This window comes from Typopeltis vanoorti, chromosome 10, assembly GCF_054136105.1.
Source record: "Typopeltis vanoorti isolate ZY-2024b chromosome 10, IOZ_Tvanoo_1.0, whole genome shotgun sequence".
NCBI lineage: Eukaryota > Metazoa > Arthropoda > Arachnida > Uropygi > Thelyphonidae > Typopeltis > Typopeltis vanoorti.
In genome coordinates this window covers 50,065,402-50,081,529 of record NC_143558.1, presented here as the reverse complement: position 1 = coordinate 50,081,529, position 16,128 = coordinate 50,065,402, and the positions used below count along the sequence as shown (strand labels likewise).

The 16,128-nt window shown below is 35.0% G+C and overlaps 1 protein-coding gene across 1 annotated transcript in view; it reads right to left on the bottom strand.

Annotated features, from left to right (window-relative positions):
- The window catches only part of LOC150102409 (calpain-B-like), a 913,019-nt gene that overhangs the window by 258,859 nt on the left and 638,032 nt on the right, over positions 1 to 16,128 (bottom strand). The window contains exons 5-6 of the mRNA XM_090399770.1: positions 8,715 to 8,730; positions 1,185 to 1,198 (exon numbers count right to left, since the gene is read on the bottom strand). Coding sequence (XP_090255896.1) covers positions 1,185 to 1,198; positions 8,715 to 8,730 — 30 coding nt within the window. The remainder of the gene's footprint in view (positions 1 to 1,184; positions 1,199 to 8,714; positions 8,731 to 16,128) is intronic.

Here is a 16,128-nt window from a genome sequence, read left to right as displayed (position 1 = left end):
AGAACTTTTTTAGGGGGGGGGGTATATACGTATGGACTCGATTCGTTCTTTAGACCTGTTAGTCCCTGTAAATAATAATAAATGAATAAGGCACTACAGCTTCTGTCGGATTTCACGGATTTCTTCTTCAGGCGATAAAGAATACGAAAGAGTTCAAGGTAATACACTAAAATAAAATATACAAATCGACCGACTTAACTGCGCACACATTTGAAACTAACAAGGTCTTCAACTGATCCGTCAATCAGCACTCACCGAAAGGCCGTTACGCTTGTGCAGTATTTCTAAAGCAATTAATAATCTTCCAATATCTGTAGGCATAAATGTCAAAACGAATGGTCTTTAAGGTGGCCCAATAATATCTTATGGCTGAGACCCATTATCTGTGATATTAAGTCCGAACAGTCCGAACTGTGATTAGTGTATCCAGGAAGAGCAGACAGTCATTAGCTTCCAATTCCATTGTAAAGTGGATTTTTGGATGTTGGCTATTTAAATATACTAAGAATGTATCTGGACCATGTGCCTAAATAGCAAACACAACAAAGCTATGCTGTGGTGATGGTGGCTAAATTTCCTGTCGTTGTGCATCGGCACTGGGCATGTAGCAACGTCCACTGACTTCCATGATTTGAGTAATAAGATTTACCATTTTGAGTTTTATTTTTGTGTAAACATCGATACACTAACATGATTATACTACGACATGTGTATGGGTGAGGAGTAGGTGCAATACGAATCCCTCAGTGAAAGAAATGAGTCCACAGAAATTTACTGAAAGACGGTAGCTACGCTACTATATCAGCTTATTAATTAGTCTTCAACGGCCTTGCCTGACCTGTGACAGATTATCCGAAAATAAATCTTAAACTAACGGATGAATTTCACTATCCACACAGACTTATTAGCCATAAAGAATGAGCAAAAATATATCGAAATTTTAATGAACTAACACCATGAAAAGATTAAATCCCTTTATTTTTGTTAAATTAAGAAACGGATCTAGCGTAAAAAAATAATTAAAGAATGATTCCTTTGTCATTTCCCTTCAAGATTACGTCCAATGCATTTTTTTGACATTATCTCCCTGACAATATACATCAGTAGCGCACTCTGGTGGGCTCCTCCCACAAATCTCATCGAAAATATAATATTATTAATGGTGTATGAACTCGAATTCCAACCTACTGAACTTTGACTATACAGTTGCACTGACAAAGATATAAGATTAAAATGAGATTCGTAATAAACTGGACTTGCCTATTTACAGAATACGTGGGAAAAGGAGAAGAGAAATGCATGGTAAATTGGACGCAAATCCTTTTCTTAGACGTATAAATAAAAAGAAAGCAATTAAATTATCATAATGAACAATGTCATTACTTTTTGCGGTCTGCTTTCGTTGACAAAGACTAAATGAAGCAGAAGGAATACTGAAATAGTATTTGCTTTCAAATAATATAATATTTCTTTGTGTAACTATGAATAATACTAGGAAAGAGACGGTTTTTGAAGAAAATGAAAAGGAAGACGGAGATGTACGGAATGAAAGTAATGAGATTCGGACGTATCTATTCAACGAACACAAAGCTTTGTGCATGTTAATATTCGTACCTTTCTACGAAAGAAGATTTTAAAAACTTTTCACTGGAGAAAACTTTTCATCTCTTTATTCTGTTCGTATCAAAGTTACATAACGAAAGAATGTCAAAACTATACTGGAATAAAATTAAAGTCAAAACAAACTAAACTGTGGAAATGTTAATCAAAGGATCCATCATTTCTTCCGTTTTTTTCTTTTTGAATCTGTTTAAATTAATATAGGTTCGTGCATTTTAATGATATTTATAGATTCTAATAAAGTGAATTTCTAATATACGGAAATAAAATACGTTTTACATGCAATGGTGTTATTGTATTCCTTTCGATTTTTTCTGTTCAAGGTAAAACCATACACAATAATATTAAGTACTGTGATTTAGAATTGATGATTTTCATCGACATACAGAACCAGCAGTCTTAACAACTACAATCGTTTTTATTTTCTCTTCTTTCTTCATATAATTACACAGGCTTCTTAGCAATATTTATAATAACATGTCCATTTATTTGCAAATGCCATTATTTTACTAAACAACAGTGGGTTATTGTTAGAGAGGCAAAGCTAGATTAAAACAGGAGTGGGGAAAAATCCCAGAAGGTTATCTAGAAGAAATTCTTGCAATTAATTTCCTTTTTTCTGCAGAAAAACTCAGAATAAATTGAACGTGTTTTTTCTTTTCTATACAAAGGACAAGAAGCAATGTATAGAAAATGGATGATGACCAAGCAGATGTAAAAATAGATACTAAAAACGGTCGGCCGAAACGAAACAAAGATGAAATATAATGGCAAAATAAATGCAGCATAGCAAAAACTAAAATGCACCCAGCGTCCAATTACAATAAAATCTGATGAGCAGCTAAAAGGAATCGATACTTAATCCTCGCATTACATTAATCAGGGAACTTGCTCTTTGCATCCATAATTAGAAAGCCACAGCTGACTATTCGATGGAAAATAAATTAAGTTATTCTGAATAAGTCTGAAGTGAATGACTTGGAGAATGCTCCATTTAGAATATTTAAATACGTATTATGTTAAACGAACGTTAGTAAAGCAGGATCTCTTCTTTTATGGCCTCCTTATCTATAATAATAGTACATAAGTATCTTTCGTGCAGCTTTCTGCAGTTGTCTTCAATTGCATATAAGCCACTCCTAGAGAAGTACAGGCCTTAGAACACATTATTTTTTGTCATTTTTTTTTAATTTAATCATAAATGGAAACTAATTTAAATAAGTTTTTGCCCCCTTTCTAATTTATAAAGATACATTGTAGGAGATGTCAGTCAGATGGTATCTTTATAAATTAGAGAATCTGTTTTTCTTAGAATTTACTCTTTTATTCTAGTCTCAATTATGGCTAATGGGAATATCAAGCTTCACTGTGCATCCAGGATAGTGAGCATCTTTTTGTTACGTTTCGTTCGTATGAAAATATATTGCAGCAAAAGAGAAAGCTTGACTGAAGTTATATTCCGAAATTTCATTATAATTCGTGCGACTTGTTTTCCAAAAATGCCTGTGTATAATTCTTCAAAATTATATTTAGTGCAGAACCAATAGAAATTAAGAATAAATATGCGGTTAAATCCATTACGAGAAGTCTCGTGAGATTTTGCTCTTAATCTTATGTCGATCTCACTTTCGAATAGTGCATCAGTACCGCCTCCATCTGAGAAACCTCCACAAAGGTTTTCGTAGCAGAAGGCAATTTAGCCGGTCTCATAACACGGAGGTGGAGGGTGCATTTAACAGACATAGCATAGTGACCTCATATATATAGTCTTAGTTGGTTCGGCCATAATTCAAGATAATCCAAATAAGCTACACGGTGGCTTAACTGTATAACGGATTAAATACTCCCCCATTTGGCCAACCACGCCGGCAATGTAGCATAATTCACATTTCAGGTCAACTGGTATTCTGTGAATATGTGCCACTCTAATTTTGAATCCAAAATCGTCAAGGAGAATAATAATATTAATAGTACGATCCAAAGCGAGTCGCAGCTGATATTTTAAAACAGTGGTTATAAGGCCTGCAAAATAAAATCTGATTATATTCACAAGAGCAAAACAGATTTAAAATCTAATATATTATGTTCAAATAATTGCACATTTAGTTGAATAGCGTTTTGCACTTCAATGTGTAATAAGAACGGGCATCTTTTATGAATGGGTTACTGAAAGAACTTGATATTCATGTTTATTAATTTCTGGAAATACAATTACATTAAATTCATTTCGAATGAGCTGACTTTTATCAAACAGAATTATAGCTAATGGACACGTTTTCTTTCAAAACATCAGATCACTTTGTAAAGTGTAAATGATTTCGGAATACTATATTGCTCTGAGAGCTGTTTCGAACTGTTGATTCTTCATGAGACAAGCAAAAACTTAAGAGGGCAAGAACCCTCGCATAAGTACCAGAGCAGTTCCATGTGAGAAAATTATATTCTTCATAAATGAAGTGCAAATCAAGACAATCTATGAATATAAAGAAAATATAAGAGATTTATTCTCATAAATTGTCTCGTAAAATCCGAAACTTTATGTTTCCTTCATTTGGCTAGATAATGACGGATGTCAAAATTCTCATTATATATTAGCAAAATTATTTAGTGACGGATTAAGAATTATTCTGTCCTAGGTCCTTTCGAAATAATGTAGCTCCATATAATTTATTATGATGATTATATTTATAATCCATATTGTGTAATCGTGACTGCTGATTTTATTGCTTTACAGATTCATTAGTTACGGCAATGGCTCTTAATCCAAGTACTCAATATATAACCAAGTAGTCACTGACTACTTTTATTACAAGATTTATTAGGACCTTCTATAACTCGTTTTCTAAACTAAATATTATGAGCTCATCAATTTTATTCGAAAGAGAAATTCAGCAGGATCTTCGGTCGGTTTGGACGAAGCCCTTGGTTAAAAAGACTTGGGTTTGAATCTCATCTATTCTTCCCAGCCAGACAAAAATAAAAATAAAAATAAATAAATAATAAAAGAGAGAGTTATAACGGAGGAGTGAAGCAAGTCTTTTGGAGAGATCTTTACAGATTACCTCTACTATTTTTTTATTTTTATTTTATTTATTTTTATTTTTTGAGGTTACTTAAGATCGTGTACAAAAATTGGGACTAAAATGAGGTGGGGGGGGGAGTATATCTTCCTCCAGAGGTCTTATCATTCAACGGATTTCAACCATTTAATTCTCGACTGTTTTAGCTACTTTATCTAAAAATAGTTAGTGATGTATCGTAACAAAAATATCTCATATGTAAAAACGTGAGGGGAGTAGGCGATTTGAGAATACACACTACGTCGCATACGACTATGACTGAGCATCTGCAATGATCGCTAATTCATAAGTAGTATAGAAATAGAAGACACGACACAACAGAAATAAAAAAAAAAAAAAAGAATTTTAATTAGGAAAAGATTTTTGGAAAATTTGTTTTTTTTTCCTTCTTTGGGGGAGCCAGCCCCCCCCCCCCCTTTGTGCCTCCCCCCCTGAGTGCACCACTGTTAACTTCACAGCTTCCAAAGCGCAATTGAAAGAACGACGGCACATTACGCCCTTATTGAAAAGGGTCAAAGTTTGATTCTCGTCATTACGAGAGAAATCTTTTTTTTTTTTTCCATTTGAAAGTGAGTCAGCCTATCTCATACGGATGTAGCAAGGTTTTTTCTTCAGGAAAATCGGATTTTTCATCCTGCGTACAGCCAAATCGGATTTGGAACACTCGCCATTTACATACATAAAATACTGTTAGTGGTGATGATGGGCAGAATGTTATCAGATACTTTGCCTTTTGACCAGTATCTTTTACATCAGATGTAAAAGATGGAAACAACTGCACTATTTAGTTTTGTTTTGTCTCGTGTACTAAAACAGATTTATCATTCCTAATATCTTAATAATAAAACCAATTCACGACAGATGGCAGCACTCAATGTGATTAATATTTACATACCTACAACACGGTGTGGGCATGTACCAGCGACACATGCTAGCAAACGAAATTGTTTAGCACATTTATCTTTGCAAAATATATTCATAATAAATTATATCCGTATGGTATAACAGTTATTCCCTATTCTAAACACAACCAGAGAAATAGATAACAATAAATTTAATGTCGCCATGATAAAGAAAATCACAGCTAAACTTGAGATATTTTCAACAGAAGTCAGAATACAAGAGGGATGCAAATGCTTTAGCATCTGCATCTATTAAAGTAGTTCCATTAAAGCAAGGTGATGATCTTATCTCTTCATGAAAATCATCCGCCTCCTATCAATAATATCTATCACTCTTCCTTTTTTATGTATATCCCACAAAAGGTTTTTATTGGTACAAAGATTGTAAACTTAACATATGCTATCCACTCGAACAACCAGGACAGCTCAAAGTATGTATGCAACATACCATTCTTTTACATAAAGAACAGCTATAAGTTGAATTCGAGTTTGGAATAGTATAGTACGAGTATATCGTAGTCTTTACCAAGATCTTGACGAGTTATCTTCAAAAAGTAAATACTGTGGTCAGTTTGACGTCCTTTAGTGCTTGCATTTTGGGCAATTTTAGATTAAACAAGCAGCTTTATTCTTAATTAAACTAAGAAACTTGATAAATATAAATAAATAAATAAAAATCCAACTTCTTCATAATCAATGGTATTTAAATCTAGATCTTCAAAGGGACCAAAAAAAAAACCAAACCGACAAGTTACTGTTGACTCATTCTTGATTTCGAACTAGTTTTGGTAACCTGTATTAGGATTCAATTCAATTGTAGCCTTTGTGCTAGTACCGAGTTAAAAATTAGTGCATAATGATTTCAACAGCATTTCAATTTGACTTCGACAACTGAAGCTCTGCACACCTATCACGATTGCGCGTGAGCCAAATTTCCAAGTAAAGTGCTCATCATCTTTATTGATTCCGATGAAACGTTCTGCAAAGTGTTATATGTTTTAGTGGCACTCGGTTTCCTTTTTTTATTCTCTTTGCGTGTAGATTTTTGTTTCATTTATTCTAAGCTTTATGTGATAAGTGACAGAGCAAAACAGAGCACAATAGATTCGAAGTCGTTCTTCGCCTCTTCTAGATCTATGTGTGTATGTCTCATCTTTCTATTTATCTATTTGTCTCTTACATTTCGATGTGCTTTTTCTGTCTATTCAGGTTTTGCTCACCTAAATCTCTGTGCTTATTTTATTTATGCTTTCTTGTTTCTGGTTGCTTTTTTCCTCTGCTGCCTTGCACTTTTCTGTCTTTTCGTTTGGTCTGAGTGTCATCCTTTCCGGTTGTTTTTATCTTTTCTATTTATTTATTTTTCTTTTCTATCTTATCTTTGTTTGTCTTACTTTTTCTATCTCTATTTTGGGGCGTGCGTTCATTGTACTCTTTCTCTGCAATCAACTCTAAGCAAAATGAAATTGGGAATGCAATAACAGTTTTGATTCGAGTACAAATAAAAATCTTCATTCGATACGCAATTTTTCTAAGCGTTATGATAAATACTATACGATTTTTTTTACCAACTCATTCTAGAGAGCAGCAGTATTTTCTCATTATGTCTAAGTACACAATCGATTATGGTTTTTATACTGAAATCGTCCGTACCGCATTGTGATGTTATTTATCAAGAGAGAGAGAGAGAGAGAGAGAGAGCTAAACATTACTCAACCCGATTCGAAAGAATAACAATATGAAATTTAGAATGTCATAATTAAGTAGAGCAAAAATAAAGGCAAAAACGTAAAAAAAGTATAGAACTTAACTTATAAAACATACATATGCTTTGTGATCAGTAGTAGATAACTAAAATGGTGAGCTGATGTGTCTTATCTTTTTACGCTTCGATTTACGATTTAAAAACATTCTATGTAGTAATGAATTTGTTTCTGACACAACCAAATTATCTAGCAATTACATCAGATGCGATTCTCACCTAAATTCGAAATTGGTAATTTTTTATTGAAAGTACTTAATATTATGAAATATTTTCCATTCATGAGTAGGACTGACCACAACTTTCTCTTATACATAAATACCAAAATATGCTTTCAGTTTTTTCTCAGCCATTTCAACCCCTTAAATATTATCCTATTGAACCTGAAAAGATCTCAAATGAAACAGTGTAGACAAGGTTGAATATTATTACGTATAACATTTCGAATGGTTAGAAATGCGGCCGTACTTGCTGTTTATTTTACCTTCTTTGCCGGCGACAGTACGTTATTTTTCTATATTATTCTTTATAATATAGAAAAATATAATCCTTTATAAACTATAATACAACTTGCATAAACCAATGTTATGCAAGTTGTATTATAGTTTATAAAGGGAAGAGTAAATTTAAGTAAAAAAATAGACCACGACTGTTTGTGTCAAGTTTTATTGAAGGAATTTGTGTTAGAGAAAGAGAGAGAGAAATCTACCGGCCGTATTATTGAGTTTTATGCTAATTAATGATATTAATGGCGCAGTCTCAGTTAAATAAATTTTCTAGTATCTTAGGCACAAGACTCTGTAGATAAACATAATACATAATAATATAAGCAAGAAAGATTCAGAGAGAGAAAGCGCACAGAACTAATTACAATAAAGATAAAAAGATATTACTAATATAGGCAGAGTAAGAAAGGAAAATATACAGAAAAAACATGTAAAATAGGAGAGATAATAAAATCACTCATTAAAGACAGCAGAAGATATTACACCTGCACTCCGTGAATTTCCTCGCCTGAACAACTGAAGACAAGGTCTACTATCTCCATGTGCTCCGTGACGAATGATTAGTCATATATACACAATTACTTACCATACCACAAATATACACAAGTATAGTTTTTTTTTTCTCCCACATGTTGATTCAGAAACGAATAACCATCGAACATGTCAGGATCATATGAGGAGTTCAAGCTAAGTTAAAGTCCAAATGCTCACGTGATACTTTTGTTCTGTTAAAAAGCATATCCGAATAGTGAGAAAGAAACATTAGACAGTACAAGATTCTTCCAAAGGAGATTTATAGTTCTAACCATTCTGAAAAGGATAAAAAGGGCTACAAATCTGTTGCCGCCTCACAAAAAAGCGACCTCTATGTTTAGGGAATTGCATTTTATGTCGTATTTTTCTAATCTTTTTTTTTTATGATTAATTTCTGCATGCACACAAAAAAGTAAAAAGGTAACTTAAGCAATTTCACACTCTTGTTATCTTTTTTCTCACTCGATGCTTCTAATAACCTTTTGTTATAGAAATAACGAAATAGCACTTAAAACTAACATTGGGGATGAGGCTATTATTTACGCTACTATTCTGGACACTTTTTAGGATGTGACCATCGCCGTACCATCTTCAGAAACAATAACTGGGCCATCGTGCTATGCAAATCCACCGAAACCGCATATGAAGACCTAAACTTCCATCCTGTGTACTATTCAAGCAAGCAGTCTCGTTATAATCCGGATGCGTACAATCTTCCTTTATTAAAAATAGAACGGCAGGGCGTTGTCGCTTGTTTGGTGCTTCCAGGAGACTAAAAATGGCCGTTTCTTTCTTAAACGAGGCGAGAAGTAGAAAAAAGAGCGGAAAATTCTTAACATTTATAAACTTAAAAGTTATTAACACGTTCATTGCCAAGCTGAAAATTGGAATTTCGTGTAGTGGCCAAATTTTTTTTATTTTTTTATTTAGTTAACGACGCCCACGCGGTAACGCGCCATCGGCCACTCGGTGAGAACTCAAATCGCGTGATTGGCAATGAATGTGTTAATGTGATAGTGGAAAAGCAGTTGTCGATGCTAATACTGGTTTAGTGGGTAGTTCAGCCTCTCTAATGACTGAAAATTTCCCAGGTTCTTAAAAATTCCTTAATTAGCAAATTTTCTTTCCAGAGTGGCTATTTCTTTCGGCAAATACACGTTTACTCGAAAACGTTTTATCGCTACTCATATTTCGCCTGCAAAAGGTAAGGATGTTCGAAACTGAACGATGAAACAATTCTCATTTGCATTAAAAGCGTCTTCCGGGTTAAATAATGGATAAACCTGAGGTTACGTGTTTTCCTTCCTCTGTGTCATAATGGTTTAGTCAACAGAGGCAACTTCATCTCCGAAACTTTCCCAGCCGAGGCTACGTCTGCTATTTAATTTCGAAAGTTCACTAAGTAAAGAAAAAAAAATCCAGCAGAGACAAAAACAGCTAGATTTTACGTACAGGTATATCTATAGTAAGAAAAAATATCGTGTTTCTTGCTGTAAAAAATGTAAGTTCTTTCAACATTTTCACATCCAATCTACTTTATATTAAAATGATAAAATAGGTAAACAAACCTGTTTTTTCTTAACAATATAGCGTTTTTTTTTCTCTCCCTCTATTTACTAAAACTAACGGAATTCATGCAGACGAAAAAGGTTTGGTCAGGTTTTAGTTTAAGCAGTTATCTAGTTTGGTAAATTAATTCAGCGATGAGGGCGCCACACGTGGCAATAACACAAGTTAAAAGCACAATTTTCTAATAATTTAATATAATGCAACGTTATGTTATGATTTTTTTATTACATAATAAAATCATATTAATTAAAATATTTTTAAATAACAAAAACAACTGATTCCGTGGTTGATTTTTTCATGGAGTTCTGGAAGTAATGTCCGACTTTCTGCAAGCATCCTCTAACACAATTCCTACACTTTTGTGAATTCCATTTCTTTCTTTTCATCTGGAACATCAAATAAGTACAAGTTCCAATAAAGGGCAAACTGTAGTCAGTGAAGGTCGAGTTCATTTAGCTTCCGTGATTGAAGTTTTAATAGTCTTATGGAAGTAATGTCCGACTTTCTGCAAGCATCCTCTAACACAATTCAGACACATTTTGTGAATTCCATTTCTTTCTTTTCATCTGGAACATCAAATAAGTACAAGTTCCTAAAAAGGGCAAACTGCAGGCAGTGAAGGTCGAGTTCATTTAGCTTCCTTCGTTGAATTTTTCTTAGTCTTCTGGAAGTAATGTCCGACTTTCTGCAAGCATCCTCTAACACAATTCAGACACATTTTGTGAATTCCATTTCTTTCTTTTCATCTGGAACATCAAATAAGTACAAGTTCCTAAAAAGGGCAAACTGCAGGCAGTGAAGGTCGAGTTCATTTAGCTTCCTTCGTTGAATTTTTCTTAGTCTTCTGGAAGTAATGTCCGACTTTCTGCAAGCATCCTCTAACACAATTCAGACACATTTTGTGAATTCCATTTCTTTCTTTTCATCTGGAACATCAAATAAGTACAAGTTCCTAAAAAGGGCAAACTGCAGGCAGTGAAGGTCGAGTTCATTTAGCTTCCTTCGTTGAATTTTTCTTAGTCTTCTGGAAGTAATGTCCGACTTTCTGCAAGCATCCTCTAACACAATTCAGACACATTTTGTGAATTCCATTTCTTTCTTTTCATCTGGAACATCAAATAAGTACAAGTTCCTAAAAAGGGCAAACTGCAGGCAGTGAAGGTCGAGTTCATTTAGCTTCCTTCGTTGAATTTTTCTTAGTCTTCTGGAAGTAATGTCCGACTTTCTGCAAGCATCCTCTAACACAATTCAGACACATTTTGTGAATTCCATTTCTTTCTTTTCATCTGGAACATCAAATAAGTACAAGTTCCTAAAAAGGGCAAACTGCAGGCAGTGAAGGTCGAGTTCATTTAGCTTCCTTCGTTGAATTTTTCTTAGTCTTCTGGAAGTAATGTCCGACTTTCTGCAAGCATCCTCTAACACAATTCAGACACATTTTGTGAATTCCATTTCTTTCTTTTCATCTGGAACATCAAATAAGTACAAGTTCCTAAAAAGGGCAAACTGCAGGCAGTGAAGGTCGAGTTCATTTAGCTTCCTTCGTTGAATTTTTCTTAGTCTTCTGGAAGTAATGTCCGACTTTCTGCAAGCATCCTCTAACACAATTCAGACACATTTTGTGAATTCCATTTCTTTCTTTTCATCTGGAACATCAAATAAGTACAAGTTCCTAAAAAGGGCAAACTGCAGGCAGTGAAGGTCGAGTTCATTTAGCTTCCTTCGTTGAATTTTTCTTAGTCTTCTGGAAGTAATGTCCGACTTTCTGCAAGCATCCTCTAACACAATTCCTACACATTTTGTGAATTCCATTTCTTTCTTTTCATCTGGAACATCAAATAAGTAGAAGTTCCCCAAAAGTTCAAACTGTACGGGGTGAAGGTCGAGTTCATTTAGCTTCCTTGGTTGAATTTTTCATAATCTTCTGGAAGTAATGATCGACTTTCTGCAAGCATCCTCTAACACATTTCCATTTCTGTGAATTCCATGTCTTTCTTTTCATCTGGAACATCAAAGAAGTAGAAGTTCCTAAGGCGTCCAAACTGCATTCGGGAGGCGATCTGCACAATGACCTTCCGTGGATGATTTTTCTGTAACCTTCTGTAAAGTAATGTCTTTCCTTTTACAAGCATCATTTAACATATTTTCGAGAAGTGGTGTGATTTGTATTTTTGTGTCTTCATCGGCAACACGTCTATCAGGTAGGAGTGCCCAATTCCTGAAACCTGAAGGCGATAAATGTTGTGAATCTTTAGCATCGTCTAACCCATTTGGTATAAATTGTGTGAATTGTATTTCTGACTCTTCATCCACAACGCGTCTGTCAGGGAGAAGTTTCCAGGGAGTCCAAACTGCAGGCTCTAGATGTTGTGGTTCTTTAACGTGCGTGGGTGATTTTTTTCTAATTGCCGGATGATCGTCGTGAGTATCCTCGTTATTCATCATAATTACTGTTGTAGCTTCATCGAGATCGTTATTCGTCATGTACGATATCTCTTTGCATAATTGGACCAACCCCAATGACTCTGGAGCATGTGGAACAACCTCACTAGCGTCCATTTCTTTGGATTGCTTGATATGTGAATTTCATTGTGGATCTTTCTGCACGGAGCAAATATGAGAATCTCTGGAGATTTGTTTTTCCTCGATCACTGCAGATGTTTGTTGACTTATATTTCGCTCTGTCGAGAAACGCGAAGGTGAGCTGTAGTCACAAGGAATATGACGACCACATTTGCAGACGTGATGATTGCAACGATTAACGTTGTTTGTAGCTTTTGTTGTGCTCAGCAAAGAATATGAACTGTCATTTGGGTGCTTACTGGTTAACGATGTGAAATGCTTTTGTATGAATCCATTCCATATCTCTTTAAAAGGTTTCTTTACATCTAGAATGTTGTTTGGTATTCTTTCTAGGCTAAAATCATGCTCAAGTGGTTCTCCAAATTTGCAGCACATCCAAAACGCGAAACGCTATTAAATATAATAATATTAGTACGTCGAAGAGAGCGATAATAAGAATTGAGATAATGTCATGATGTTCATTCTGCAAGTCTTTATCGGTTTCTTTAATAGGCAAAATCATGCTTTTTTTCGGCTTTCTTCTTGAATATCTTATTTCGGGGGCTTTTTCTAACTTGTCCTTAACTTTAACATCTTTGGTCTCACTAAGTCTGTCTTGGTCCACAACTTGAAATTTCTCTGGAACGTCTGACACAACAGTTGCACTTGATTCCCCCAATTTGTTCCTGTCAGCCTGTAATTCAGGTGGTTCCATCTCATCTAAACCTGGCTCAAATAATGAAGGCTTATTCACTGGTATTGGATTCTGGTCAAGTACGTGTAGAAGACCGTTCTTCAGTAATACAGTATTTGGTTGCGGTCTTAGATAACGGTTTCCTATATCGTGTGGAGAATTCAAAACTGTCATCCAGTAAATGAGTCCGTAAGGAACCCACATCTGTGGTACATCCCGATGCGCGCGATCCGTTGCTCTGGTATAATGTCTTTTGGTCGATTTACTTCGATTGTCATCTAGATCGCTGTTGGAGATTGTGTTTTGCACTCTGAGAGATTTTTTGAGCTCCTTTTTTTTCAACATATTTTGAAGATGCCGTTGAAAAAGATTTGACCGATAATTACTGCGTTTTCTTTTGGCTCTTGATAGGAGATGATCCATTAAGTTGTGTATAGGTGCAAAGCGATTTACTATGTCATCCTGATCTAGTAAGTGATTGTTTTTCACAGTATTTTTACGATGTCTGAAAAGACGTGGCCAATAACTTCCACGTTTGGCTAGTGATTGGCGATTATTCTTGTTTACATATTTCCTCGTGTTTGCTCTTACGTTCTGTAGAGCAAAACGTTTCAATGTATTTATTGCGATACCAGTATCCCATAAGCGATTGTCCCAACTTTCAATTTTACGTCCTCTAGTTAAATCAGTGGTAGACTTACTGTCCCCAAAACAAACAAAAATGCAGATTAATGCGAATAGCATTAAAATTATATTCAGTAAATTAATAGGCATATTATGAACTTTTAACCTGTAGCGTAATGCGACTTAATCTTATATGTTTAACATTTATTTTAATAATATTCTCTAATCTTTGACAATATTTAACATGAATGCACGCGTAACAATGACTACGAAAGTAAAAACAACGATATTGGATCAGAAGGGTAAGCATTGTTTCTTTATAACACACTTAATGGTCATTGTTATATGATAATACAATCTAAGCATTAATTTTATCAAACAATTTGCTATTTCTTAACAGGCCTAATTTCCGCTTTGAACCTTTTTTTAAGAGTAGGTGGCTAGCATTATACACTGTATGAAAGAATTAGCTGGAGAAAAACTGAACAACACCTCATTTGATAAAGCTAATATAAGCGTTTTTTGCGTCAACGACGCTCGAGTTATGGACTGTTCTAAGGTCAGTTTTGATTACCTGAATGCAAGAGTTTACGAGAGAAAAAACTAGCCGTACCTGCGCCATACCCAGCGGACCAGAATTTGAATCTATAATCCTCTGACTGCATTAACAGTGTGCACTGTGGATGGAGTCAACTGATTAGCCTTAACGTAAATTAAGGCTAGAGTTCCACCTGCTTCTTTTGGAGAAGAAAAGAAACTAGGGGATTCATTTTACCTAAATTCAGTAATGCAAAAATGCATGTAACAGAACTATGGATTCCTCCAAAATAGTGATATCTAAGAAATTTGCCAAGAACACTTTTATGTAAAATACATTCAGAAACGTCTTCCTTCTTAGCAACAGTTTGAGTATTAGTAAGGACAGAGGAGAACTGGAGGAGCGTTCTTTGTAAAGAATATTTTTCACTCCAATACACACACACACACACACACACACACACACACACACACACACACACACACACACACACACACACACACGGCCACTGAATTAGAAACTTTTAAGCAGATATACGTAAACGTCACTTACGCAGTTTATATGCCAAATGAGTGCGTCACGATGTGTTCTAAGCAACTATTTGTAATCTTCAATGACGTTGAGCACAATGGGAAAAACAAAAGATTTTTCGCAGTTCGATAAAGTGCTTATTGTGGGTGCCCGTGTGGCTTGAGCCATGGTTTTGAAAACAACACAGCTAACACTTTGGAGATATCTCACATTTTGAGAAAATCCTGGATGTTTAGATCTGTGTGAAAAAATTGCTTGTTTAAGGGTCGAAACTGTGATCCTAAGATAGTCTCTCAGGAACGAAATCGTCGTCGTCTGAGAAGGCATGTACTGATAAACAGAACTTCCTATGTGCAGCAATTGACCGAAGCATTTGATGAAGACTGTTCCCAACCCAAATCTCACCGAACTATGCACACGGAATTGAAGAGGATCGGTATGGTTGTCGCATGCCTGTACGGAAACCACTGATTTCTGCGAAGAACCAGAAAGTTCGTGTACATTGGCGTCAGGAATACGTGAACGGACACTGGAAAAATGTCAGGTGGACAGATGAGTCATACTCTAGAAGCCGGAGACAAACCTCCAAATAAACGGGACGTGGTCTCATAATCGGTTGGCAAAATCTTCTCCTACCTATTTTAAACACATTTTGGTGCACCCCTACCTACTTTTTCGAGTCAGCAGAAATTACACAAGTTCGCCGAGTTAAGCGCATCTCTCGCAATCAACACGTGACTTTTCTTTTCCTGTAGGTTACTTCAATATATTTTAAATGCCTGGATCATATAAGCCCATAAAAATAATTTAAGAAATAAATTATTTTTGAAAAGAAATTATATTCTTGTTTAATTCTTTATCGAAGTATAGGCAGTTTCTTGTCATATACAATGTTTAAATTATTTTATTCGTTGTCCCAGGTAATTATTTTCCATATTGCTGCGCCATGAGTGATTACGACTGCTACCGAAATGTGAACATGGATATACTGCACATATCCAACAGTCCAACCGAAACCATTCGAATAGCTTTCATCTAATCAATGCAACCTTAAATCAGCATTATTTTAAATGCCAGTATGATTGTAACAAAATATAACTGCATTAATATCTGCGAAAGTGAATTAATCTCGTAGATTCGATTCATTACGGAGATTCATTACGAAAGCATTTTTTTGCATGCTTGAGTTTCAAGCTTCGATGCAAAGCA